This window comes from Taudactylus pleione, unplaced genomic scaffold (genome assembly GCF_031769625.1).
Source record: "Taudactylus pleione unplaced genomic scaffold, aTauple2 ptg000061l, whole genome shotgun sequence".
In the NCBI taxonomy this organism is placed as follows: domain Eukaryota; kingdom Metazoa; phylum Chordata; class Amphibia; order Anura; family Myobatrachidae; genus Taudactylus; species Taudactylus pleione.
Genome location: NW_028284463.1, coordinates 13,990,891 through 14,016,634, shown reverse-complemented (window position 1 = coordinate 14,016,634; position 25,744 = coordinate 13,990,891). Strand labels below are relative to the sequence as shown.

Below are 25,744 nucleotides of genomic sequence, written 5' to 3'. Positions count from 1 at the left end.
TAAAGTGCAGGGGTATATAAAGTGTAAGGGTATATAAAGTGTAAGGGTATATAAAGTGTAAGGGTATATAAAGTGCAGGGGTATATAAAGTGTAAGGGTATATAAAGTGTAAGGGTATATAAAGTGTAGGGGTATATAAAGTGTAAGGGTATATAAAGTGCAGGGGTATAAAAAGTGCAGGGGTATATAAAGTGCAGGGGTATATAAAGTGTAAGGGTATATAAAGTGTAGGGGTATATAAAGTGTAAGGGTATATAAAGTGTAAGGGTATATAAAGTGCAGGGGTATATAAAGTGTAAGGGTATATAAAGTGTAGGGGTATATAAAGTGTAAGGGTATATAAAGTGTAAGGGTATATAAAGTGCAGGGGTATATAAAGTGTAAGGGTATATAAAGTGTAAGGGTATATAAAGTGCAGGGGTATATAAAGTGTAGGGGTATATAAAGTGTAAGGGTATATAAAGTGTAGGGGTATATAAAGTGTAAGAGTATATAAAGTGCAGGGGTATATAAAGTGCAGGGGTATATAAAGTGTAGGGGTATATAAAGTGCAGGGGTATATAAAGTGCAGGGGTATATAAAGTGCAGGGGTATATAAAGTGTAAGGGTATATAAAGTGTAGGGGTATATAAAGTGTAAGGGTATATAAAGTGTAAGGGTATATAAAGTGCAGGGGTATATAAAGTGTAAGGGTATATAAAGTGTAAGGGTATATAAAGTGTAAGGGTATATAAAGTGCAGGGGTATATAAAGTGTAAGGGTATATAAAGTGTAAGGGTATATAAAGTGCAGGGGTATATAAAGTGCAGGGGTATATAAAGTGTAAGGGTATATAAAGTGTAGGGGTATATAAAGTGTAAGAGTATATAAAGTGCAGTGGTATATAAAGTGCAGGGGTATATAAAGTGTAAGGGTATATAAAGTGCAGGGGTATATAAAGTGCAGGGGTATATAAAGTGTAGGGGTATATAAAGTGTAGGGGTATATAAAGTGCAGGGGTATATAAAGTGTAGGGGTATATAAAGTGCAGGGGTATATAAAGTGTAGGGGTATAAAAAGTGCAGGGGTATATAAAGTGTAAGGGTATATAAAGTGTAAGGGTATATAAAGTGTAAGCGCATAAAAAGTGTAAGGGTATATAAAGTGCAGGGGTATATAAAGTGCAGGGGTATATAAAGTGCAGGGGTATAAAAAGTGCAGGGGTATATAAAGTGCAGGGGTATATAAAGTGTAGGGGTATATAAAGTGTAAGTATATATAAAGTGCAGGGGTATATAAAGTGTAAGGGTATATAAAGTGTAGGGGTATATAAAGTGTAAGTATATATAAAGTGCAGGGGTATATAAAGTGTAAGGGTATATAAAGTGTAGGGGTATATAAAGTGTAAGGGTATATAATGTGCAGGGGTATATAAAATGTAAGGGTATATAAAGTGTAAGGTATATAAAGTGCAGGGGTATATAAAGTGTAAGGGTATATAAAGTGCAGGGGTTTATAAAGTGTAAGGGTATATAAAGTGTAGGGGTATATAAAGTGCAGGGGTATATAAAGTGTAAGGGTATATAAAGTGCAGGGGTATATAAAGTGTAAGGGTATATAAAGTGTAGGGGTATATAAAGTGTAAGGGTATATAAAGTGTAGGGGTATATAAAGTGTAAGGGTATATAAAGTGTAGGGGTATATAAAGTGTGAGGTTATATAAAGTGTAAGGGTATATAAAGTGTAGGTGTATATAAAGTGTAAGGGTATATAAAGTGTAGGGGTAAATAAAGTGTAAGGGTATATAAAGTGCTTTATTCCGGCGAGGTTTAAATTACAGGCGTCTAATTCTAGACGCCTGTCATTTTACCAACGCCGGGAGCCCGGCATCCCGATAGGAAGTGATGTATATGTATGGATGGGTCAGGTACATGGGAGTACTGTGTAAATGGGACAAGTATATGGGAGTGCTGTATGGATGGGACAGGTATATGGGAGTACTGTATGGATGGGACAGGTATATGGGAGTGCTGTATGGATGGGACAGGTATATGGGAGTGCTGTATGGATGGGACAGGTATATGGGAGTGCTGTATGGATGGGACAGGTATATGGGAGTGCTGTATGGATGGGACAGGTATATGGGAGTGCTGTATGGATGGGACAGGTATATGGGAGTACTGTGTGAATGGGACAGGTATATGGGAGTACTGTGTGAATGGGACAAGTATATGGGAGTATTGTGTGAATGGGACAAGTATATGGGAGTACTGTATGGATGGGACAGGTATATGGGAGTGCTGTATGGATGGGACAGGTATATGGGAGTGCCGTATGGATGGGACAGGTATATGGGAGTACTGTATGGATGGGACAGGTATATGGGAGTACTGTGTGAATGGGACAAGTATATGGGAGTACTGTGTGAATGGGACAAGTATATGGGAGTACTGTGTGAATGGGACAGGTATATGGGAGTACTGTGTGAATGGGACAGGTATATGGGAGTACTGTGTGGGTGGGACAGGTGTTTTTAGGCTGTCAGGTGGGATTTACAGATGTTTTTTAACAACATTTTTAAAGTGGCATAAAATGACACAAAAATTAACTGACAGGCAATTTTTTGAACCTCAAATTAACTTAGAGTATTAATTGTCTGAAAAAAAAACACTTTTATTATTTACTTCTATTATTTTTTCAATATGACTTCTATTATTATACAATATGACACCTTGCTTGCTTTCGGCCTCTAATAGACGTCTATGCTGTTATCCAATATTTATTTGCACTTTTTGGGGGTACAGGTTGATTTCCCCATTTCTGCCAGAATTACTGGGCGAACACAGGAAAAAGCCTATCCCAAATGAATTGTGTGAGAGCGTTCATTTACGCAGTAATCTAAATTAGTAAGCAATAAGCGCCAGCCAAGACAAACAAAGATTTTACCACGGCTAAGTGAATCTGCCCCTTAATTGCAACCACAGGGATTGAGGATTACTAAAATGGGATTTTGCCTTTTCTGTGAACGCCAACCTGTGTGTAACGACACAAGCTATAGGATGGGTCAGGTATTCTGTGTTACATGATGTCTGGGCCACCAAAGGTGTGGGAAGGCATGAGACCTCCGGCAGCTTAACAGTTAATGGGATCATAGCTACAAGTGCCAAACCTGCCTTCAATAAGGTGCTTATTTTTACCATCTCATTATTATATTTTTTGGGGGTAGAACAGTCGTGTTCTGAAACACCCTGAGGCAGAGCAGGCTCCTGTCAGCTGCAGATACCAGCAATTAAGTGCTCTAAATAAAGCCCATTATTCACACACCGCTCTCCCTGCAGCGCCTTCTCCCCGGAGCCAGGGAACGCAGCGTCTCGCTGGCAGGGAGTCCCGCACTTTTAGCTCTGCAAACTAACAGTCGCTTGCTAGCATCAAGTCCGACAACACGTCCCCGGAATACATGTCACCATTTATTTTTATAACGCATTAGCTAAAAATGGGATTTGCAGATAACAATATTGGAAAAACATTATACAATTTGCGGCATAGAAATTTTTCTGTGCCGATTAAAACAAGTATGAAAGTGGAATAAACAGCAAAAGAGATTAAATTCAAATAGAACTTTAACAACTGAATTTAGGAGAAACAGTCCCAATTCTTGGGGACAGTCCCGTAATCCAACCAAGTATGTTCTCATCGCTGCTTTGCGTTGAACTCCTGGAAGGTGAAGGCAGATTTTCTGGACATTTTTCTTTTGGGGGGAGAAGACTCAGAGGAGTAGGAGTTAGGGGGGCTTGGTGCTTCACAAGTGCTGGTCACTTCCCAGGGCGGGACCCCAGTATGCCAGTGTCACCCCACCACCATGAATTGGCTGTGCTTCCTTTGGGACTGTATCAAGTGGTGGTAATAACCCCTTTTTTTCTGGATTATCAACAAATATAGAGTTTACTGCTTCTCCAAAATGTATTAAAAGGCAGTCCGTTCAGAGGGCCTGATTCAGAGCCGGACGCTCTGACCAGAGCGCTCGCTCTGAATCAGGGCCCTCCTCCATGAAAATGGAGCGACCTCCAGGCCGCTCGTATAGCTGTGGGTGACCACCCACAGCATATGCGAGCGGCCAAAAAGGGTCTCCCTGCCGCAAGCCCTAGAGTGATTTTGGCTCTATCAGAGCCAAAATCACTCCCACTGACATCACTAGTGATGTCAGTGGGGCCGGCTCCAGCAGGTAGGCGTTCCCATGGGAACGCCTCCGTCTGGCCGCCACGCACCCGGCACGCCCATCAAAGGGGGCGTGCTGTCAATCAACATCGACAGCACGCCCCCTTTGGTGCGAGACCCGGAGCGATGGGAAGCCCGTCGCTCCCCAGGTCTCACGCATGCGCACGACGGAGCTCCCTCCGTCGTGCGCATGCGCAGTGGGGAACATCGACCCACTTGCGAGTGTACTGCCGCTCACGAGTGGGTCTGAATGACCCCCAGAGATCAGAGATTTCTCCAGTGGCTGCTTTGGTTTCTCTGCATAATACTGCCGTCATAGCCCCATATAAAAGGCCCATTTATCATTGAAAATTTGAGGTAAAATCCCCGAAAACACCTGTTTTCACGGGTTTACCTCAAATATTACGTTTCCCCCGGTTGTATTCAAGGAGGGACTGCAGCAGGTATCTCCGATACCTGCTGCGATCCCTCCAGTCCCGCTGGCAGCCACTGCTCCCATAACTTTCTATGGGCGATGCGATGCTGCCCAATGTACCAATATGCGATGCATTCCGGATATTGGCCCCCAGAGCTAACGCCATCTGAAGTGCCGCCATAATACACCTACTCCATAGTGTTGTGTTACTGTAACACCTCTCCGGGGACTCTCTTGTTAATACATTGCAGCGCTAACACAACCTCCATTGATGCAATAAGCGTCAGGATGTGTCTTTGCGCAGAGATCAGTGACATCTTCATACACATAGTGACCTCTGGGTTCCTGCCTTGGGCCCAGCGTTTACCGTTTTCTGTTAAGCAATGGGGGAGGGGTCCTAACCAATATTTTGCTTGGGGGTCTTAATCAGGCTTTGGCAGCACTACAAATGCCTTGTGCAGGATTTAAAGTCACCAGCATGATCTTCAGGGGGTGGGGAGCTGCGAGGGCTGTATCAGACCCTGAAGAAGGCACCCAGCATTCGCAGGTAGTGCTCGCCGATATATATTATGCTGTCTGCCGGGGCAGGCGGAGCACAGGAGGAACTCGCTGTAATAAACACATACATAGTGCATGGAGCGTTAGACAAAGGGTTCCAGACAGGTCTTCATTATATAAATATATCAGGCTTACCTGGATATTATCAAATGAGCTCTTATTTGTGACATCATACAGCAGAAGCAGGGCTGCGGAGATACAACAAGAGATACAGGATCACACAAGTGTAAGCTCTTTGTATCTAATCGCATTTATTCCTCTGATTAATAAATGCTGGACATCAAATACATCTCTATCTTTAGCTCTGTACAGTTATTACAGCTAATACATTGAGGGGTAAATTAACTAAAGTGAGAGTTTTTAGAAGTGAGTTTTAGAAGAGATGTTGCCCATAGCAACCAATCAGATTCTAGCTATTAAGGTGCTAAGTAATGGAGCGTACACACGGTCAGATTTGTCAGACTTGTCAGATTTGTCAGATGAACGACTGAACGACTAAACGATTTGAACGATTTGACCAAAGTTTTGAACGATTTGAACGATTGAACGATTTTTGACTGCATTAAAATGAATGGAATCGTCCAAGTCTGACTGCAAACCCATCAGATGTCAGATATCGTTATCTGACAAACGGGAACGCGCATCGTTGATCGTCCATCGTTCAGGCATGTCAGATATGAACGATTTTCCTTCAGATATGAACGACTGAACGATTTTTAAATCGTTATCGTCCATATCTGAAGAAAAAATCTGATCGTGTGTATGCACCATTAATGTTAAGTAGAATCTGACTGGTTGCTATGGGCAACATCTCTTCTAAAACTCTCACTTTAGTAAATTTACCTCTTATAGGGGTATTCAATATGGAGCGAAAACTCAGTTTCTGCCATGTTTTCGCTCGGATGACGTCATTTTCGCCGCTTTTACTTTTACACCGTATTCAATTTGAAAACTTTTCGCCGCTGCGAAAAGTATATTGCATTCGACCCTGCGAAAAAGTATCGCCAAGGAATGGGTGGCGAAAAACAGTGCAGAATTGGGGTTTTTGGGTGCAACATTTCGGAAACCACCCTGCAACCCAGACAGTCCCCCAAAGGTAAACTTTGTCAAAAATTTTTAAATAAAAATACCTCAGAAGACCCAAAAAAAGCACTTTCATTTTGGGAGTGACAAAAAAAATTGGGGGGTACAAAGTTAAAAACTAGCGAACTACAATCTAGGGGGGTCCCCAAGTATGCCCCAGGTGTTTTTTTCATTGCAGGTGTTTGCGGCAGGTGGATTTTTCACATTTTTTAAAACTTCACTTTAGCAACTTTTAAATATGCTCACCCCCATTTTCAAGTACCCCAAATTTGCTGGGACTACTTATTTTCTGCAAATAAAACTTCTAAATACTATTCTTCACCACCTTCCCAAATCCCCAAAATAGCAGCTATCGAGCCTGTTTAAAGACCCCAAAAACCTTCAGCAGAGCTAATCGGGGGGCATCCAGAGTGATCCCCCATGTCAGAGCATCTTTTTGGGGGTGTTAGGGTGATTTCCCCAAAAATAAGTGAAGTTTTCGCTGATTTCACTTTCGTTGGGTGCCGTTTTCGCCAATTTCATATTGAATACAGGTATAAGTGGGGGCGCGCGCAATACTTTTTCACCGGCAATAGCTCCGACATGCGGCGAAAACTTCGACGGCGAGGTTAACGTTTCATATCGAATACCTCTCATAGACTCTTCGTCTGCAGATCTCCCTCCGGAAAAGGAGATGTGGATTAATGTCGCCTCATAACTACTCACGGAGTAGACATTTTCTGGCTGTACCATTGGACATGTGGATGTAGCCCATCAACAACTAACAACATCAGTGAGGTATGAGGAACTTTGTTACCTCATGCCCCAGTAATGTCAAAAGTTTCCAGTTAATGAATAAGTTTAACCCAGCTCACAAAATGGCTGCCATCTACATGTGCAGAGGCAAGGTACACCCTACAATACATTTAGAACAAACTGCAGGCTTGATTGTTAGGGGCATATTTACTAAAGTGCGGGTTTTCAGAAGTGATATTGCCCATAGCAACCAATCAGATTCTAGCTATTATCTTCTATAAGGTGCTAGATAAATGTTAAGTAGAATCTGATTGGTTGCTATGGGCAACATCTCCACTTCTAAAAACCCGCACTTTAGTATATATACCCCTTAGCATCTGAATTCTCTCATATATATTACTATTTAAAAGTTGTAGAACACCCCCCCCAAAAAAAAATTATAGAATCATTTACAAAATGTAATGTAAATTTTTGACTCCTGAAAGTAGCCACCTTTTGTAGATATATATAACCCAGAGGTTCCCAAACGCAGTCCGCAAGGCTCTCCAACAGTTCAGGTTTTAGAAATATCCATGGTTGAGCAGAGGTGGCTTAATTAGTACCTCAGTCAATTTAATTTAACCACCTAAACTCAACCATAGATATCTCTTAAGCTGCATACACACACAACGATTTTTTGAACGATTATCGTTAAACGATATCGCTTAACGATAATCGTTTGAAGAAATCGTTCACTTTCTGAGTCAAACGATGAACGATTATCGTTCATGCGCGTTCACGTTTGTAGTTTGTAGTTCAGTCAGACTTGTCAACTCAACGATTTTCATTAAGGGAATATGCAAAAATCGTTTGTAGTTCAAAAAATCGCTCATTACACTTTAAAAAATATAACAGATAATCTGACAGAAAATCGTTCATAAAATCGTTCATAAAATCGTTGATAACAAAATCGTTGTGTGTGTATGCAGCTTAAAACATGAACTGTTGGGCAGCCTTGAGGACTGCGTTTGGGAACCTCTGATATAACCGCCAAACACGCCCGCTGCAATCGTTCTACAATGGAAATCACATATTGTTCAGGAAGTTCTTCCCAATGCTGTTGCAGAAGTTCCCACACATGTGTACTACTATTTAATGAAGTAATTTATTTCTCCATTTGTACAAGATTTTTGTGTATGCAGCACGTCCAATGCTTTATTTGTAAATGTCATCATTTGAATGATTTCTGATATTAAGCAACATATAGTATTTCTCCATCTTTGCTTATAGCATTATATGTATGTGACAGGACACTGAACTATGAATGATTTTTTACGTTTCAGGTCATAATATATTAGGGATTTGTAATTATATAATTGCCCTTTCCTGATTTAATACAGGAGCTGAGCAACATATTTCTCCTGTCAGTTTATGACAAAAGGTGCATACACACGAAACAATTTTCTGAACGATTTGTCGTTAACGACGTCGTTATCGTTCAAAAAAATCGTTCAGTTTCTGAGTTCTAATGATGAACGATAATCGTTCAAGCGCGCTCACGTTTGTAGTTTGTAGTTATCGTTCATTTCAGACTGTCCAACGTAAAGATTTTCATTAAGGGAAGGAACATTTTTCGTTCATCGTTGTAAAAATCGTTCATTACACTTCAAAAATCGTTCACTTCTTCAAGGGGAAATCTGACAGATAATCGTTGGTTACAAAATAGTTACGTGTGTATGCACCTTTAGGGGTCTATTTAATAAGTGTTAATGGGCCTATCCAGAGCTAGTGAGGACAACTTTATGCCGGAGCTAGAGAGGACAACTTTATGCGCGCGGCGAAGGCGCGCGCCCGAAAAGGGTCGTGGTCATGAAAAGGGGGCGTGGTCATGAAAAGGGGGTGTGGTCATGAAAAGGGGGCATGGTCATGAAAAGGGGGCATGGTCATGAAAAGGGGACGTGGACATGAAAATGGGCGTGGTCATGAAAAGGGGGCATGGTCATGAAAAGGGGGCGTGTCTATAAGATGTGTCCCCTTTTCGTCATACTTGGGGGCGTGCCCGGCGCTTACGGACATGCCGGGCAGCCCCCAAGCGGTGCAGAAAGGGAGAATAGACGCCGGGCGGCGTTTATTCTCCGGCGGTGACCGGGACACCGCATGTTTCTCCACCTGCGGGACACTGCGTCCCGTGGGTGAGAACGGCACCCGCAGGCTGTGAGGGCAGGGCACTTTTTGCCCTCCTCCTGGAGGGCAGGGTGGTTTTTGCCCTCCAGAAGGAGGGCAGGGCGCCGCGCCCCGCTAAAACAGCCTAGCGGGAACGCTACATTAGCAGATAAATTTGAACGATGAACGATATGAACTCCAGCGGCCGACAAATTGTGTCTTTCGTCTCTCCAACATGTTGGTCAATTATCACTTATCGCTGACAGATATTAGAAATATCTGTCAGTTTATAAGCGGTAAACGACGAACGACGAACAATATTTTTAATGAAAATGAATAGAAACGTTAAAAAAAAATCCACTCCCTGAATGATGTCATGCAATATCGTTCGTCGTTCTTAAAAATCTGTCATGTACATGACAGATATCTGTCACCGCAGCCCCAGGAGTTTTCAAGGGATAAATCTTTTGTCTTTCATCGTAGAGAAAGATCCGCTAATGGATAGGCCCCTTTAGGAGACAGAGTGAAAAGTGATAAGGTGCCAGCCAATCAGCTCCTAACTGTCATATCACAGGCTGTGTTTCAAAAATGACAGTTGGGAGCTGATTGGCTGGCACCTTATCACTTTTCATTCTGTCTCCTAACACTGCTTAGTAACTAGACCCCTTAGAGCCTGATTCAGCAGAGGATGCTAATACAATCACAGCTGCAATTTTGTACAGCTCGCAGCTTCCGAAAAATTTGCTAATGTTTCCAAGGCTTACCCGGGCATAGGGACGCCCACCGCTACCTACTCATATCCGTCCGATGATGTGCCACAGCATAAACATCGGTACTATTGATGCAGATCGGCCAACCACGCAGCTTGTAAGCCAAGTCTGACCAGCCGCAAACGCTGCAGTTCTCCTGACACGCAGAGAGCTCTCATACTGAGAAGGCGATCACACTGGCTAATTTACGCACGCCCATGTAACGTCTGCGTTTTTTCTATACCCCCCCTCATTACCACCCCTTAATGCTGACTACCTGTCAGTCACTTTGCCAGGGGTTCCAATGTACTAGAGTGATCGCAATGCAATCGCTGTGCCTGCACAGTGTGACTTTGGCCCATGCGCAATAGCAAACAGTCGCTCCTTCTGCGAAAATATCGTCATTGAGTCCATCTCTGAATCAGCCCTTAATGTATGTGACATGGTCAGTACAGAATTTTAATATATCATATTTAAAAATCTAGTCATTATACTAGACCTCTGGAGCCACGTACTGTTTTCCTCTTTGTGACCCAATACATATATAAATCCGCATACTCAGTAGTCATAAGGGCGACCACTAAGGTCCATTTCCTGATTATACCACAGATTAGTATTAAATAAAGATCATTTTGTATTTTGTGTGGGTTTTTTTTTTTGGTTATATGTATATAGAATATGTGGCTTGTATTTTCTCTTTATAGGAATAAAGGTTAACTTTTACCTCATTTACACAGAAATTATCATATTTCTTTCAAGATTGCCCCCGCCAGAGAGTATTCCCTTTCTCCATAGCATTGTGTAAAGAAAATGGAGACTCAGCTGTCCACGGAACAACGTATGCGATCATTATACCTACTAATGGTGGACTACGCGCAGCTGACCTACAGCACCTGACAGAAGCAGATCTCACACCGGGCCATCCATGCTACTCAATAAAGGCTTGTGGTAATAAAGGCCGCCTGCTATTGTGGATATTGTTATTATTGTATATTGATTCTGAACGCTGACGTTGACCTAAATTAGGGATTTTTTGCGATTGTGTATGCGTCTAAATCTCTATAAAATCACATGGCGCATATATCCCACAGTGTGCGCGCACAGTCACAGGAACCATTGAGCCGCGCTGACTCTGGAATGTATTGGGCAAGCCTGGGCCGTGACTAACTAGGCGCGCAAAGATATTCCGTCTGATGGGCGTGGTATGGGAGTGTTGCGGACTCATTGCGCACACTGGCTTTGACTGTAAATGATGCACCTAGCATGGGGCTGGCGCACGTCCCTATGCTGAGTCCGGCAGCCGCTCAAGGTGGAGGTCTCGTCCTTTGCACATTTGTGCGCTTGTACGCCGCAGGAAGGGCAGATATTAGCAATAGCATATAGTCGCAGACGCAACGACGGCAAATGACGCAAAAGATATTGTAGCAGCTCGCGACTCGGAATCAGCACCTGCGTTGACACAATGCCGATCAGAAACTACAAAGCTTTCATGCGATACAGAGCTGACAAGAAATGCAAAGAAATAAGCAATAACTGTATATATATATTCTGCAAAATAAAAGAAAGATGTGATTACAGTGATTGCACAAACTAGTGCAAATGTAATATCTAGTGATGGGATGCTTGAACTTGCTGTGTCAGGCGCTTACCATGGGCATCTCTGTAGTACGCGTGCGTGACACTGCGGAATCTCTCCTGTCCGGCGGTGTCCCAGATCTGTAAGAGGAAGGAGACAGAGAATGACGTCTACACACGCACTGAGACTAGATCAGTAATAACTGCAGAGCAGGTGAATGGACATTCAGAAATAACTCCCATCGTCTAGACAACAGGGGCAGCCATGTTGTAGTCTGGATTGATATTCAGGGCACTGTGTAATGTCACTGATCCCAAATGTAGCTGCACTGCTAAGAATATTGGTCCAAACTAAAATGACTCCACCGTGATGGCTCTACTTTAGGCGGCAGTTACATGTAAAACATGCATGCTAGATGTCATTAATAGAGAAAGGTTGTGTGCATGAGGATTAGAGTGCTGTCACTGTGTTTCAGGGAATCCCGACAGCAGCATCCCGGCAGAGGAGGAAATCCCGATCGTCCAAAGTAAGTATTGTTTAACCTAATTCTACACCCTAACCCTCCCTTAGGGGTGCCTAACCCTAACCTTCCCCCCAGTGCCTAACCCTAATCCCACCTCTAAGTGCCTAACCCTAACACCCCCTTCCCCTAGCCTAAACCTAACCTCCCGGGGGGGTGCCTAACCCTTAGTCCCCTCTGGGAACCCTAAACCTAACCCTCCTCCCCACGGCTATTTGCGCTCGGCATCCCTTCAATCGGGATGCCGGGCGTCGGTAAAATGACAGGCGTCTAGATTTAGACGCCTGTCATTTAACCCTCGTCGGGATTAAGCAGTCGGGAAGCTGGCTGTCGGGATTAGATCCGCCGGCTTCCCAACTGCATACCGGCGGAGGCAGCCATTTTGTGGGCTGATTCATGAGAAGGCAGCCAGTTGCCCAAATTCAAGTAAATGTGCAAAAGCTTCATCTCTCGGTGATGCCACAAAGTCCTTGTAAACTGGTGTAGTCTGCAATCAATGACTCCTACTTATCTACTCTCTTAGAATGTCCCAATTTGCTGCAAACTGGGTCGTCATGGCCACAGCCCCTTACGTGATGCCGCGATTCATTACATTATGCTGCCAGGATGACGGAAATCGCCTCCTCACCACACACAACTTGGCACTTGGGCCTCCCCTCTGGACGTATGTCGTAAACACTAGCTCAGCCCACATAATGGCTGAATCCACTGCATGGAGGTAGCAGATTGACAAGTGCAACCTAAAACACACTTATTGCACAGACCTACCAATTATATGTAACAATATATTTTAACTGCATAATATTTTAAAGAAATAAATAAAAGGCAAAGACGGGGTGATTTACAGATACGGATCCGCTTACCTGTAGCTTTACTTTAACGCCGTCCACATTCAACAGCTTGTTCTGAAACAGAAGAGGAAAACGTGATCGCGTCTGTACATAATATATACCCGAGCAATATCTACATTGCTCGTCTTCCAGCGATGGCGATGGCTTAGCAAAGAGGTTTCCTATTCACTGTACGTCAACAGAAAACATGAATTCTTATGACAGGGACATGCATTTCTTATAGTTACCCAAACTAAAGCCCCCACTGCAGGTTCAAAACGAAAATCATTCTCTGCACAGAACATTATGATAATGACAAAGGAACGTGCAGTAAAGTTTCCATTGGGTGACAGAGAAGATGCATAAAATCTGTAATTAAAAAAGATTTTTCTTGTATTCCAATTAGCGCGTACAACCACGCTCACTCCTTGGGGAGATTTGCTGAGCACTACTACAAACATAACAAAGCATTAAACACAAAATGCTATACAGGGCGGAGGAGTCTGGTATACATAAATGAGGCTTCTGGTAATACAGGTAGGCCAGAGTTTAATGCCCCTCTTGTTTCTCTCCCACCTCCTCCCAACAGCTTCATATTGCCACTCTGTAGCGCAGGGGTAATCTACATGCGCCCCCCCAGCTGCTGTAAAACTATACATCCCAGCATGCCCTGCCACAGTTTTACTGAGCCCTATAGCAAAGCTGTGACATTGCATGCTGGGATGTGTAGTTCCACAGCAGCTGCATTGCCACATGTTGATGAACCCTGCTTGTAGCGCCACCCCCGTCTGAGTTGGACATTTATATTATAATGTGTATAGGTGATCGGCCGTGACAAAGCGTATGTCTGAAGCCATCTAAATGTTTTTGCTACATCCATACTTTCATATGTGTATATTTGTTACTCTCTAAGTTGCTCCAACTTCCATAAATAGTTTTACATGAATTCCACCTCTTCTCTAGTCCTGCGTTGCTGTAACATTCAGTGGGTTCCAATTTGCGAGACTTTCAATGCTAAATTAGTAGAACCTGACTACCAGAGTTAACCAGTATACTGTGACAATAACTTTCCCTAACACATCGAAAACTGACACATTATTATATTGCATAGCCTGAGATTATATTAAGGTCTTGAGATGCAATATTATTTGAATACTGGGCCTGATTCAGAGCTGGACGCTGCCGCAAGCCCTGGAGTGATTTTGGCTCTATCAGAGCCAAAGTCACTCCCACTGACATCACTAGTGATGTCAGTGGGGCCGGCTTCAGACGGTAGCCACGCCCCCGGCACAACCACCAAAGGGGGCGTGCTGTCAATCAACATCGACAGCACGCCCCCTTTGGTGCGAGACCCGGAGCGACGGATACCCCGTCGCTAGCCGGGTCTCGCGCATGCGCACGACGGAGCTCCCTCCGTCGTGCACATGTGCAGTGGGGTAACATCGACCCGCTTGCGAGCGTCCTGCGCTCGCGAGCGGGTCTGAATGACCCCCACTGTGTTCAGGTGTAAACGCTCATAATCGCTAGAGTTGGGAATAGGGCTGGCAATCAGAAGATCAACCATTGATGGTGCCATTGGTGCTTAACATCGATGGTATGTAACCATTGATTGTTTCACCCATCGATGGACTTCCCTGCTTGTACTAAACAGCAGGAAAATGAGTGGGAGGGGGCAGAGCTTAATGGTGCATCAGGGGCCGAGGCTAAGCCATCAGATCTCCAGCCATGAAGAAAAGACCATCGATGGTTGATGGCCATCCCTAGTTGGTAAACCCTAGCACAAGGTCTACTTGGAAGCATTTCCCTTATAAAAGCACATTTTTTACAGTTTGCGCAGATAGCAATCTTTACCCCTTCTTTGGGAGCGGAGAGGCAGCTCTGATGTGTGCAGTACAGATACCGTATCTGCATACGCTCAGCTATGGAGCACGCACAGGACCTGATTCAGACCCGGACGCTAATCCGCGATCGCTCGCGGCCAAAAGGTGCCGTGTATGCAAACTCCGCGATTGAACTGTGTGGCGTAAGGACGCCCTCTATGTCTTAAGAGAGCGACGGCAGTGAGCGAACGCAGGTGTATAATTACACCTACTTTCCTTTCTTTAAACACGTCATCTCCAGGAAGTATATGAATAATCGGTAACATCGAGAGCCATCGGAGCTGCACACAGTGCTTGATGTAGCCCCTACCCTGCCGCAAGCACTGCGATCAGTGCTGACTGCAGTACAACCAGGTGACGTGTACAATGACGCCTCCATGTTAATGATGGACGCCCTTTAAAGGCCGTTTTGACGCCCAGACACGCTTGCGTTCGCACCACCACTCCCCCGTTCACAAGCACCTTCCAGTTACCACCCACAACGGCACTATCTGTCACTCAAGGTAGCGCTCAGTCTTTGTGCTACGAGCGCACGATTCCCGATCGCAGTGACTGGCTCGCACACTGCGATGCATACGCATGCGCACTATGCAAACCATCGGCAGCTACGAGCGATCGCATCTTAGCGTCCGGGTCTGAATCAGGCCCACAGTGCGAACGTTCGCAATAGAGATTTGCTTGCAACTCTGAACTAGTCCCAATACGCACGAGTGGGGCAGCTGATGAGTTAATGCACCGTCTTCTAGCCCAGAATAAACAGCATGCGTTGTGTAATTGTCCTGAGTATTCCCACAGCAAAGCAGCATTTACACGGTGTATAAATTGTAATTGCCGGGGTGGCACATCCCACTCAACCCAAGACTATAAACACAGTATACAAGCCTGACAGGTGATTAAGCTAATTCCCAAGTAAGTCTGGGTCTTCTGCAAGTTGGATTGCTAATTTTCCAATTAACCTTAATACGCACCTCATTAAATGTGACCTTAACGTGCAAGTCTATCATTCCCAGACAGTAACAATGCTGTACGTTTACATGGAAGAGCAAGCGACGAGGGAAAGCGCTCAGCGACCAGGCGCAGTTTCAGCCGCAGCACATTGTCAGTAAGAACTGACGTCTGGAATGTGACATCGCTCTCGCAGCTGCATTGATCAAGTAGAAGTTCTGCAAATTCTTTTTATTTTTTTTTTAAGTCAACTCTGAGCCCTGTAAACAGCAGTCGTCTGTCTTTGTTTCTCAAATGGTTTATACATTAATAAGCAGCTTTAGTGCATTACAAACCAAATTCGCTTGGCTGTTTCGCAGAGGTGCTACTGGATTGGGCTTCGGTCCCACTTTTTTCTGGCCACAGCTGTTCCAAGGCTTGGATGTGTGTACTGCAAACTGCAATATATTGCCTCATTACTCACGTCTGAGGAAAGTCTGAACTCAGCTAAAGTAATGTGGCGCAGATCGTATTATCAAAGCCCCCCCAAAAAAGTAAGTCATCCAGGTGCTTTAGGTCCCGCACCATCCCTTTTATAGGGATCTTATATTGGAAAATTACTTACTGAAAACAATATAAAGCTTTTTATTGAATATAACAAAAGGTATTCCTATGGCTCTGGGGAAAGTATTGCTTGCTAAAGAGTGTGGCTGCTTGGGTTGCATAGTACTGTATGGAATTAAAAATGTTTTGTTCCAAATACAGGACTGGATGATTTGTAATGTATAATTTGGCCACTGGGGGCGCTATTGAACTAGGGTTATTGGTGTTGTCTTGAGATATGTCTCTATGGTCCTGATTCTGAGATGTACGCTAGGCAATAGTAGCTGCTACTGCGAAATGATGCTAATTCCACAGGAGGCGTCTTGTGTAAATGGACGCCTCCTGCCGGCTTCTGTGATCTGCTCCTGCACCCGGGGACGCAACATGGGATCACCAACGGGATCATCATCAAGATCATACGTGCCTAGTGGGCAAGATGGGGAGATAATACTAGGAATAATGCAGTAACGGGAGGTTTGCAGACAACGTTTCATTTTATTTACAAACTTTCGTCAGGATATTGACTGCAAGCCTGGTGAGTTTCACCGATTTGTCCTGGACTACAAAAGCCCTGTGAGTGCCGCAGCAAACCTCCTGATTATTTATATATATATATATATATATATATATATATACACACAGTATATAGTATGAGAGAAAGATAACTGAAGTGTATAATGTAGGCCGGCCATTCCACAAGACCTCTGAAGAGAAGACCTCTGGAGAGATGGTGACCCATGCCGCCTGGATAGCTTCCCACAGCTACCTTATATTTGTAGGTGCAAGATCTTTGGTGCAAATGGACCTCCCCACCACGCCCCATAAATGCTCGACTGGGTTCATGTCAGGCTAACGTGGTGGCCACACCATTCATCAGAACTCTCCAGAATGCTCCTCAAACCAATTCTGGATAACTTTGGAGCGATGATACTGCTGGCATATTCCATCGTTGTGGGGGTACATGAAGTCCATGAAGAGCGGCAAATGGTCATCAAGAAAAGCAACATATTGGTTACCGGTCAATGACGTGTTCAGGCGGACCAGCGAACCCAACCTATAGTACGCGAACACACCCCATATCATTATGGAACCACCAGCAGGCTTCACTGCGCCTTGTTGACAACTGGGGTCCATTACCTCATGGGGTCTGCTCCACACCTGAATCCTACCATCAGTCCGAAACAACTGGAACCGTGACTCATCAGACCACGCCACATGGTGCCAATCCTCCAGGCTCCAATTAGTGACGTCACAAGCACAGGTGAGGCGCTGTGTCCGGTGTTGTAGTGTTAACTGGGGCTCTCTGGTGGGTCTTCTGCTCCCATATCCCATGGAAGCTAAAGAACGCTGCACTGACCTGCTGGATATGCGTCTGGTTCCTTCTGCATTGAATGTGGGTGTGATTTGAGCCAGTGTCGCTAGGCTGTTACCATGGACAATTTTGGCCAAACGCCGCTGGTCACGATCAACAAGCACCTGTGGTCAGCCACTGCACTGTCCACGGTATATTCCTGGTACGCACATGACACTGTAGATCGAGGAATGCTGAATGTCCGCACAAATTTGGAAATGGAATGTCCCATCCGTCGGGCACCCATTATTATGTCCCGTTCGAACTCCGATAATTCACATCGCCTTGCCATGAGCAGCCTAGTTAGTGTTCAATCTTACTCACGAGATGTCAGATTACAACTGATGCAGGTCTGGGCATTTCCATGATGTCATAGTACGGTGACGCCACCTATCATGCTGCTATCCCATGACTTTTAGCACTTCAGTATATGGATGGATGGATAGAATTTGTTTTAGTTGTGGAGCTACCATGCTTTCAGAAGATGTGTCCTGATTGCCATAAATGATAAAATGTCACAGCTGAGGAAGGGCAGACTGCATGTGTATGGGCGGATTGATGGGGTTATGATGATATGGGGGGGAGGTTGGATGGTACATGATATGTGGGGAGATTGGGGGGGCATGATGATGAGAGGGGGAATGATGACATGAAAATAGTACAAGACACAAGCACCCTTAGTGCAGAGTATTCCTCTCTGGATTTCCCTGGGTGCACACCCTAATCAAATGGGAATCGGTATGAATTACCGCTGGACCCCTGGCCGACGGTTCAAATCCCGACAGCGGCTGGCCGACAGAGGAGGAAATCCCGATCGTCCCTAGGTAAGTATAAACTAACCTATTTTCCCCCCTAACATTAACCCTCCTTTAGGGTGCCTAACCCTAAACCTCCCCCCCCTGTGCCTAACCCTAACCCTCCCTCCTCCTAGCCTAACCCTAACCTCCAGGGGGCGGGAACCGTAAACCTAAACCCCCCCGGCGCGGCTGTCCGCTGCGGCGCCCGGCATCCGCTCGATCGGGATGACGGGCGCCTGTCTCCCGGCGTTGCTAAAATGACAGGCGTCTAGATTTAGACGCCTGTCATTCGTCCCTCGTCGGGATTAAATTGTCTGGAAGCCGGCGGTCGGCATTCTGTCCGCCGGCTTCCTAAACGTATACCAATGAAATGTGCTGCGTACGCCAATGACTGTAAGCATTCGGTGTTGTTAAAGTGAGCTCTGGTTACCAGGAGTTAGAGATGGTATCTAAAGGAGCTGCCCACTGATAAATAAGTTTACTCATTAAGCAGACCAACAGTGGGAATCTCATGGCAAGGAGCAGCAGTGAGATACTCACAGGCCTCTCATCCTGCTCCGCGTGCCTGTACTCACCTGGCTGCTGAATTTTCCGCAGCGCCAACATACAGCCAGGAGGTGCTTTGATAATACCTGTCAGGGTGGTGGTAGTCATCCAATTACCTTCTACACAGAATCAAAGTTTCCCTGGACATTATGCAATATGAGTACATAAGGTACAGGCAATGGGGGAGTAAGCACATCAGAAACAACAGCAGAACATTAACATTGTTAATAACCGTAGCACCGTCGGGCTGATTCAGCAGTGGATGCTGTTCCAATTTTAATGCGGATGGGCGATGTTTTGTGGACTGTGCAATGCGTAGGAAACTCCTGCGCCTCACTACAGCTGCAACGCTGGTCGCAGCGCCAGGGAGCCTTGCCCGAAAACGGGGGAGTGTCGGCCCTGTTTTCTGTGTGTGGCCCCCTGGCCCAGCTGCGTAGTTTAGCCGGAGATCCTGAGCAACTTTAGGGTAACTCGGATGTCCGATGGTCTGACCAAAGATTGCGCTGTGGATCCAATGCTGTGTCCTCAGACGCAGGCAGTGGATCTGAGTAGCCAGCAGTGGGTGTCTGTTGGAAGAAAAAAATAAAAAGATACCACCTGCGGCATTAGCATATGCACCAAGATCCGACGCAACCATAGACACATCACCGATCCACACAGCGTCCACCTCTGAATTAGCCCCATTGCATGCCATTGGTCACAATATTTTAATTAAACCCACACCGTTATATTTCAGAGCTTGTGCCACATCTGGGGCTGGTGTAAGATGGCGAACGCAAATAGACACTGGACCTGCGCTCACTACCGGCAGTCAGCCCCCTCCACCGCTCAGCAGGTCCTCGCAATTGCAAAGTGCCTGGAACGGAGCAGTACGTGCTGAAATGTTCACTAGGAATCGGTCATGCATCGGAGGGGAAGGCAGCAAAGCACCCTGTACCAACCTGGATGAATGCGATTATATCACCACGGAGAGGAGGGGGTTGAGGGGGAGATTAGACCCATCAGCAGGAGATACAAAATGTGAAGAGAAAACCAATGAAACAGCTAAGCGCAGCTGATCTGTTTATCAGCTAGACCATTATTATGGATCAAGCTGCCGGGAAACACAGTAGTTGGTTTACAAATGGCAGCTCTTATACCTATCAATCAGCTGATAAAGTGTTCTGGCTACGCCGCTGTCTGTCAATTACGGTGCAGCTGTAATAGCAAGTTAGCGACTATTCATCCTCTAATTGACGGCTAATACTACAGTGGGGGATATGACATGGCAAGGCTGCTTAAAGCTACAGTCCCTTGAAAAAAATAAGCTGTCATTTAAAAAAACAACCAAACAAAACAAAAACATTACTCTCTGCGGCAGTCACAACGTACAGAGGGCCTGATTCAGACCCGGACGCTAAGCCGCGATCGCTCCCTGCCAAAAGGGGCCGGGTATGCAAATTCCGCAATCGTACTGTGTGGCGTAAGGCCGCCCTCTGTCTTAGAGAGCGACGGCAGCGAGCGAACGCAGGTGTATAAAGACGCCCACTTTCCTTTCTTAACACACGTCATCTCCAGGAAGTGTATGATTAATCGATAACATCGAGAGCCATCGGAGCTGCACGCAGCGCTTGAGGTAGACCCTACCCCGCTGCGATCACTGCGATCAGTGCTGACTGAAATACAACCAGGTGACGTGTACAATGACGCCTCCATGCTAATTATGCAAACTCTTTAAACGCCGTTTTGACGGCCAGACACGCCTGCGTTCGCACCACCACTCCCCCGTTCACAAGCACCTTCCCGTTACCACCCACAAACGGCGCAATCTGTCACTCAAGGTAGCGCTCAGTCTTTGTGCTACGAGCGCACGATTCTCGATCACAGTGACTAGCTCGCGCACGCACACTGCGATGTATACGCATGCACAGACGGAAAAAAATCGCTCATAGCGAGCGATTGCGGCTTAGCCTCCGGGTCTGAATCAGGCCCAGTGTTGGTTTACAATTTTCCCTTGTTGGTTTTCTTTTCAGGAAGTAATTAATAATTTATGATTCTGGACTACCACGGTAACCACAGTCACCTGGCCCATGATGTAGTGAGAGACAGGCTTTTGTACACCCCTCTGAGCTCTTTGAACTGTGACATCCTCACCCTCCTATCACTTGAAATGATGACAGCTGTGCATCTGTGTCTGTGTAATAGACTGTAGGGAAGATGTATCTAAACTGAGAGAGATAAAGTACCAACCAATCAGCTCCTAAATGTCATGTTACAGGCTGTGTTTGAAAAATAAAGAGCAGATTTGTTGGTACTTTGGAGCTTATTCAGACCCGGTCGTTAGCTCTACGAGCTCGCAACCAGGTCGATGTTGCTCCAGTGCGCATGCGCACGACGGAGCCGGTTCTGTCGTGCGCATGCGCGAGACCCAGCTAACGATGGGTGATCCGTCGTTAGGGGTCTCGTAGCAGACAGGGCGAGCTGTCGATGTTGAGTGACAGCTCGCTCCGTTTGCTGGGCGGGCCGGGGGCGTGCCCGGCCAAACGGAGGCGTTCCAGTCGAACGCTTGCCATTTGGGGACGGCCTCCACAGAGATTTTAAAACAAGAAAATGTTTCTTAAAGGTGCATACACAAGTAGCGGTTTTATGAGCGATGTTATGTCAGATTTTTTTTAAAGTGTAATGAACGATTTTTTGAACTACAAATGATTTTTGCAACTTCCCTTAATGAATATCGTTCAGTTGGTCAATCAGACTGAACTACAAACTACAAACGCGCATGAACGATAATCGTTATAGCTCAGAAACTGAACGATTTTTTCAACGATTGAACGATAACGACGTCGTTATAGTTAAATCGTTCAAAAAATCATTAAGTGTGTATGCACCTTAAGACATTTTTTATCGGTGCAATACTTTTGATAACTATGGGCCTGATTCAGATCCGGACGCAAGTGGCTGCTCGTTCGCTCCGAGCGATGTTTGCCCAACTGCGCATGCGCACGGATCATAATACGCATGCGCGAACCAGTCATTGCGGTCGGAAATTGTGTGCTCGCAAAATTGCGAGTGCCTGTTAATTTGAGTGACAGAATGAGGCGTTTGTGGGTCGTAACAGGGGAAGGTGCTTGAAAATGGGGAGTGGAGAACCGAACGCAGGCGTGCTTAAAGGTCAAAACGGGCGTTTTATGGGTGTGCATAATTAATACAGCAGCGTCATTGACCACGTCACTGGGTTATTTTATAGCCAGAACTGCTCGCAAAATTGTGGTAGGAAAAACCAACCCCAAGAATAGCGAGCAGTTCATACGCTGGTCGATGTACTCGATTAATCTAATAAATAGCGCACATGACGTAGGATGCGAGCGGCCAGGGGGCGTAGTTTCCTAAAAGACGACCGCAAGTTTTGTACGCTCGTTCAGACCTAGAGGCGTGAACAGACCGCAAAGAGCGAACGGTTCATTTGAATAGCCACCCCTATTTTCTTGACGAGCGAACGCAAATAGCGTCCGGCTCTGAATCAGGCCCTATATCCCTATTTTACATATGAGGGAAATTCAGAAAAATAGCCATGATAAACATTACCACATGGTATCAAAACACTTCAGAATTTTAAATTTTTTTGCTCCCACTAAGTTTTATTCCTTAGGACAGGGGTGGGGAACCTTTTTTCTGCCAAGGGCCATTTTGATATATATTACATTATTTGTTGGCCCGGTGCAGCCCACGCCCCCTCCATGTGACATCACACAGTGTGGGGCCACAATCGCCGGTGAATACAGCAATGTCTGGAGCATCTTGAGGATGCTCTGCGGAGCTGTAAGGGCAGCGTGTGACCGTCTGAAGCGTCCTAAGGATGCTCCAGGTGGCACTGCTGCATAGATTCTGGTTGCAGGGTGCCATTCTAGTCATCCTGATAGCCAGATGAGGCTAGCAGAAAAAAGCTTAGAGGGCCAGACCAAATGATCCCGAGGGCCTTATACGGCCCCCGGGCAGGAGGTTCCCCATCCCTGCCTTAGAAATATTCACGTATACTATTTTATATCAGAAATCACCATGGATGACAACGAAATTACGCAATTCCTCAGAGGTAAAAACGCAAGACCCTCTTCAGCACAAAAATATATAACTCGACAAGGTCCCTGTTGCCAGCCGTACAGTATAAATGGGTTAAAACACTGAAAACCTGGATTTGCTTTCATGCTAGGTCTACATGTTAAGCTGTGGGGTACGGAGAAACATGACTGGGACAGAGGCCAGACTGCCTTTCCTGCCAATTGCACTGTACAAATCATTCCGTCTGAATTTCCTTATTCATTAAGGACGCCTCCAACCGATTCTTTGTACATTGATGTTCCACACGCTCAGATCCCTTTACAGGGGTTAGCGACCTGGAAGCGGTAACACCCATGGTAACCGCTTGTACTAGGCGAACCCACCTTACGACTGCACAGCGCCCAGGGAATAGACCTACCGTGTAGCTGGAAGTGTATGTCAGGTTGTAAGTAGGAGGGAAATTGAGTTAAGATTTATTGACTTGCACAGCTATCGACAAGCACAGCACTGACAGCTGAACACAATTACATGGACATGGGCATCATTTTATAATAGGAGAAGGAGACAGGACTCAGAAAAGGGCTTTACCTTTAATGTACCCGTACAAGCGCACACATACTGAGCTACTGAACGAGAGGAATGACACTAGGGGGTAAATTTACTAAGATGGGAGTTCTATTTAAGAAGTGATGTTGCCCATAGCAACCAATCAGATTCTACTTCTCATTTACCTAGCACCTTCTAGAAGATAATACCTGGAATCTGATTGGTTACTATGGGCAAAATCATTTCTTAATAGAACTCCCATCTTAGTAAATTTACCCTTAGGGGTCTAATTCGGAGGTGGACACACTTTCGAAGTCAGGTGCAGTGGAGCAGTTTATTTGCTACTGCGCATATGTAAAAGTCGCACTGCGCATGCCTTTCGATGGTGTCCATACAGAGTCACAGTTGAGATATGAGAACGCGTCACACGGAGATCTGTATTGAAGATGTAATGGGCGTCCTGGGTGGTGACAGGGAGGTGGCATAGAGGATTCACAAAGATGGTGCACACCTATCATCATTACAGAATGTATGGACGTTAAAAGTGGGCGTCTTAGTCCTTGCACATTTGGATGTGTGGATGTACGCCAAGGATAGGCATCATAGCAGCACTTACATAAAGTCACAGACAGGCGAAGCATCCGCGGCTATTTCTCTGTGTCCACCTCTGAATCAGCCCCTAGGTGTGAGTCCTTTGATCTGTTGCTTATAAGTATTACTGCCCTTGGTGACTATGCACACACCCATAGTCAGGAAACTGACGGTCGAAATGTCGACCGCCGGCTTCCCGACTGTGAAATCCTGACAGGGGGACTAATGATAGGCGTAGAAATCCCGACGCCTATCATTATCCCTACACCGGGAGCCCGACGCCTGGCGTAACGAACGAAGGGCGCGGTCAGCCGCGTGGGGGGGGGGTTAGGTTAGGGGCTACCGGGGGTGACTTAGTGCTCCCCCCTTCCCGGGAGAGTCAGGGCCAGGCATCCCCGGGGGAAGGTTAGGGGTAGGCACCCCCCGGGAGGGTTAGGTTTAGGCTGTGGGGACGGGGGGGGGGTTAGGATTAGGCACTTTCGGAGGGGTTAAGGTTAGGCACTAGAGTGGAAGGTTAGGGTTAGGCACCCCTAAGGGATGGTTAGGGGGCGGAGAGGGTTAGGTATAGTTAGTTTACTTACGTGTCAGGTTCTTCACTGCTGCCGGTCTTCCGGCGTCAGAATTTGAACCACTGGACATAGGTATTCATACCGATCCCAGTAGCAAGTCCAGGACTTTCTTACTTTGTTCTCCTTTTGCAAAGGAATTGGTACAGTCTCAGATTAAGCACAGCAATGATTGGCGTGGAGCATGACGTGGCTCATTCATGTCGCACCTTCATACTTAGCGTCTGACTCACACACAGCAGCTGCACACAATGCCAGTCAGCGTCCAAGGCACATGGCTCTGTAGCGTTCCAACCGGGGTTATTTGGTGTGATTTGAAGCTACTGTCGGTGCTGTAGAGACATCTACAGTATACATACACCCACAAACATACATTGTTAGATATACAGACGCCCCCTAATAAAATCCACCACTCCTCTGTGAGTCTTCAGGCCCTAGCAGCCAATGGCGTTCTTTTTACTGCACATGTGCAAGACTTGTGTGTAGGGTTAGGTAGCCCTGAGTGTAAGTGAGGTGCTTAAGACAACTTAAATGACTGTACCAAATTCTGGAGGTTAGTCTGGGTACTGTCTGTGGCTTTGCAGAATGTTGACTCAGGGTGTCTGCAGTACTGAGCTCAACATCTTCCCTCCCATGCCCATTCCCCGTTGACTGAAAGGGAACAGGTAGACTGTAGCTGGATAGACCAGAAGTTCCTTCCAGCGCAAGTACACAAACATCCCACCGTCAGTCCAAATGACTGGTAATACATACACCAGGAGAGAACTGATCTTGAGCAACTCCTGCAAGTGGTGCTCATATAACTAACAATATTGAGTAAAAGCCTCTCTCTCCCATTGTTATGTATAGCTTCTTGAAAGCAAATATCAGCCCCACGTCTAGCTGTAATCTGACGGTCTTTTAGAATGTAAGCTCTTACGAGCAAGGCCCTCTACTCTCTTGTACTTCTCCTTACTTTAGTTTCATCTACTTCTTACTCACCACTAGGACACCTAAAACTTGGTTGCTTATGCTCTGTTGCTTATCTGGGTGTTATGGTCACTAATATAGCACCGTATATTGGGCCTGATTCAGAGCCGGACGCAATTAGCGCTCACTCGTTC

At 45.7% G+C, this 25,744-nt stretch overlaps 1 protein-coding gene across 1 annotated transcript in view; it reads right to left on the bottom strand.

Annotated features, from left to right (window-relative positions):
• RAB26 (RAB26, member RAS oncogene family) overlaps window positions 1–25,744 on the bottom strand; it is a 297,863-nt gene that overhangs the window by 88,357 nt on the left and 183,762 nt on the right. The window contains exons 3-5 of the mRNA XM_088464774.1: window positions 12,836–12,877; window positions 11,526–11,592; window positions 5,303–5,355 (exon numbers count right to left, since the gene is read on the bottom strand). Of these exons, the coding sequence (XP_088320900.1) occupies window positions 5,303–5,355; window positions 11,526–11,592; window positions 12,836–12,877 (162 nt within the window). The remainder of the gene's footprint in view (window positions 1–5,302; window positions 5,356–11,525; window positions 11,593–12,835; window positions 12,878–25,744) is intronic.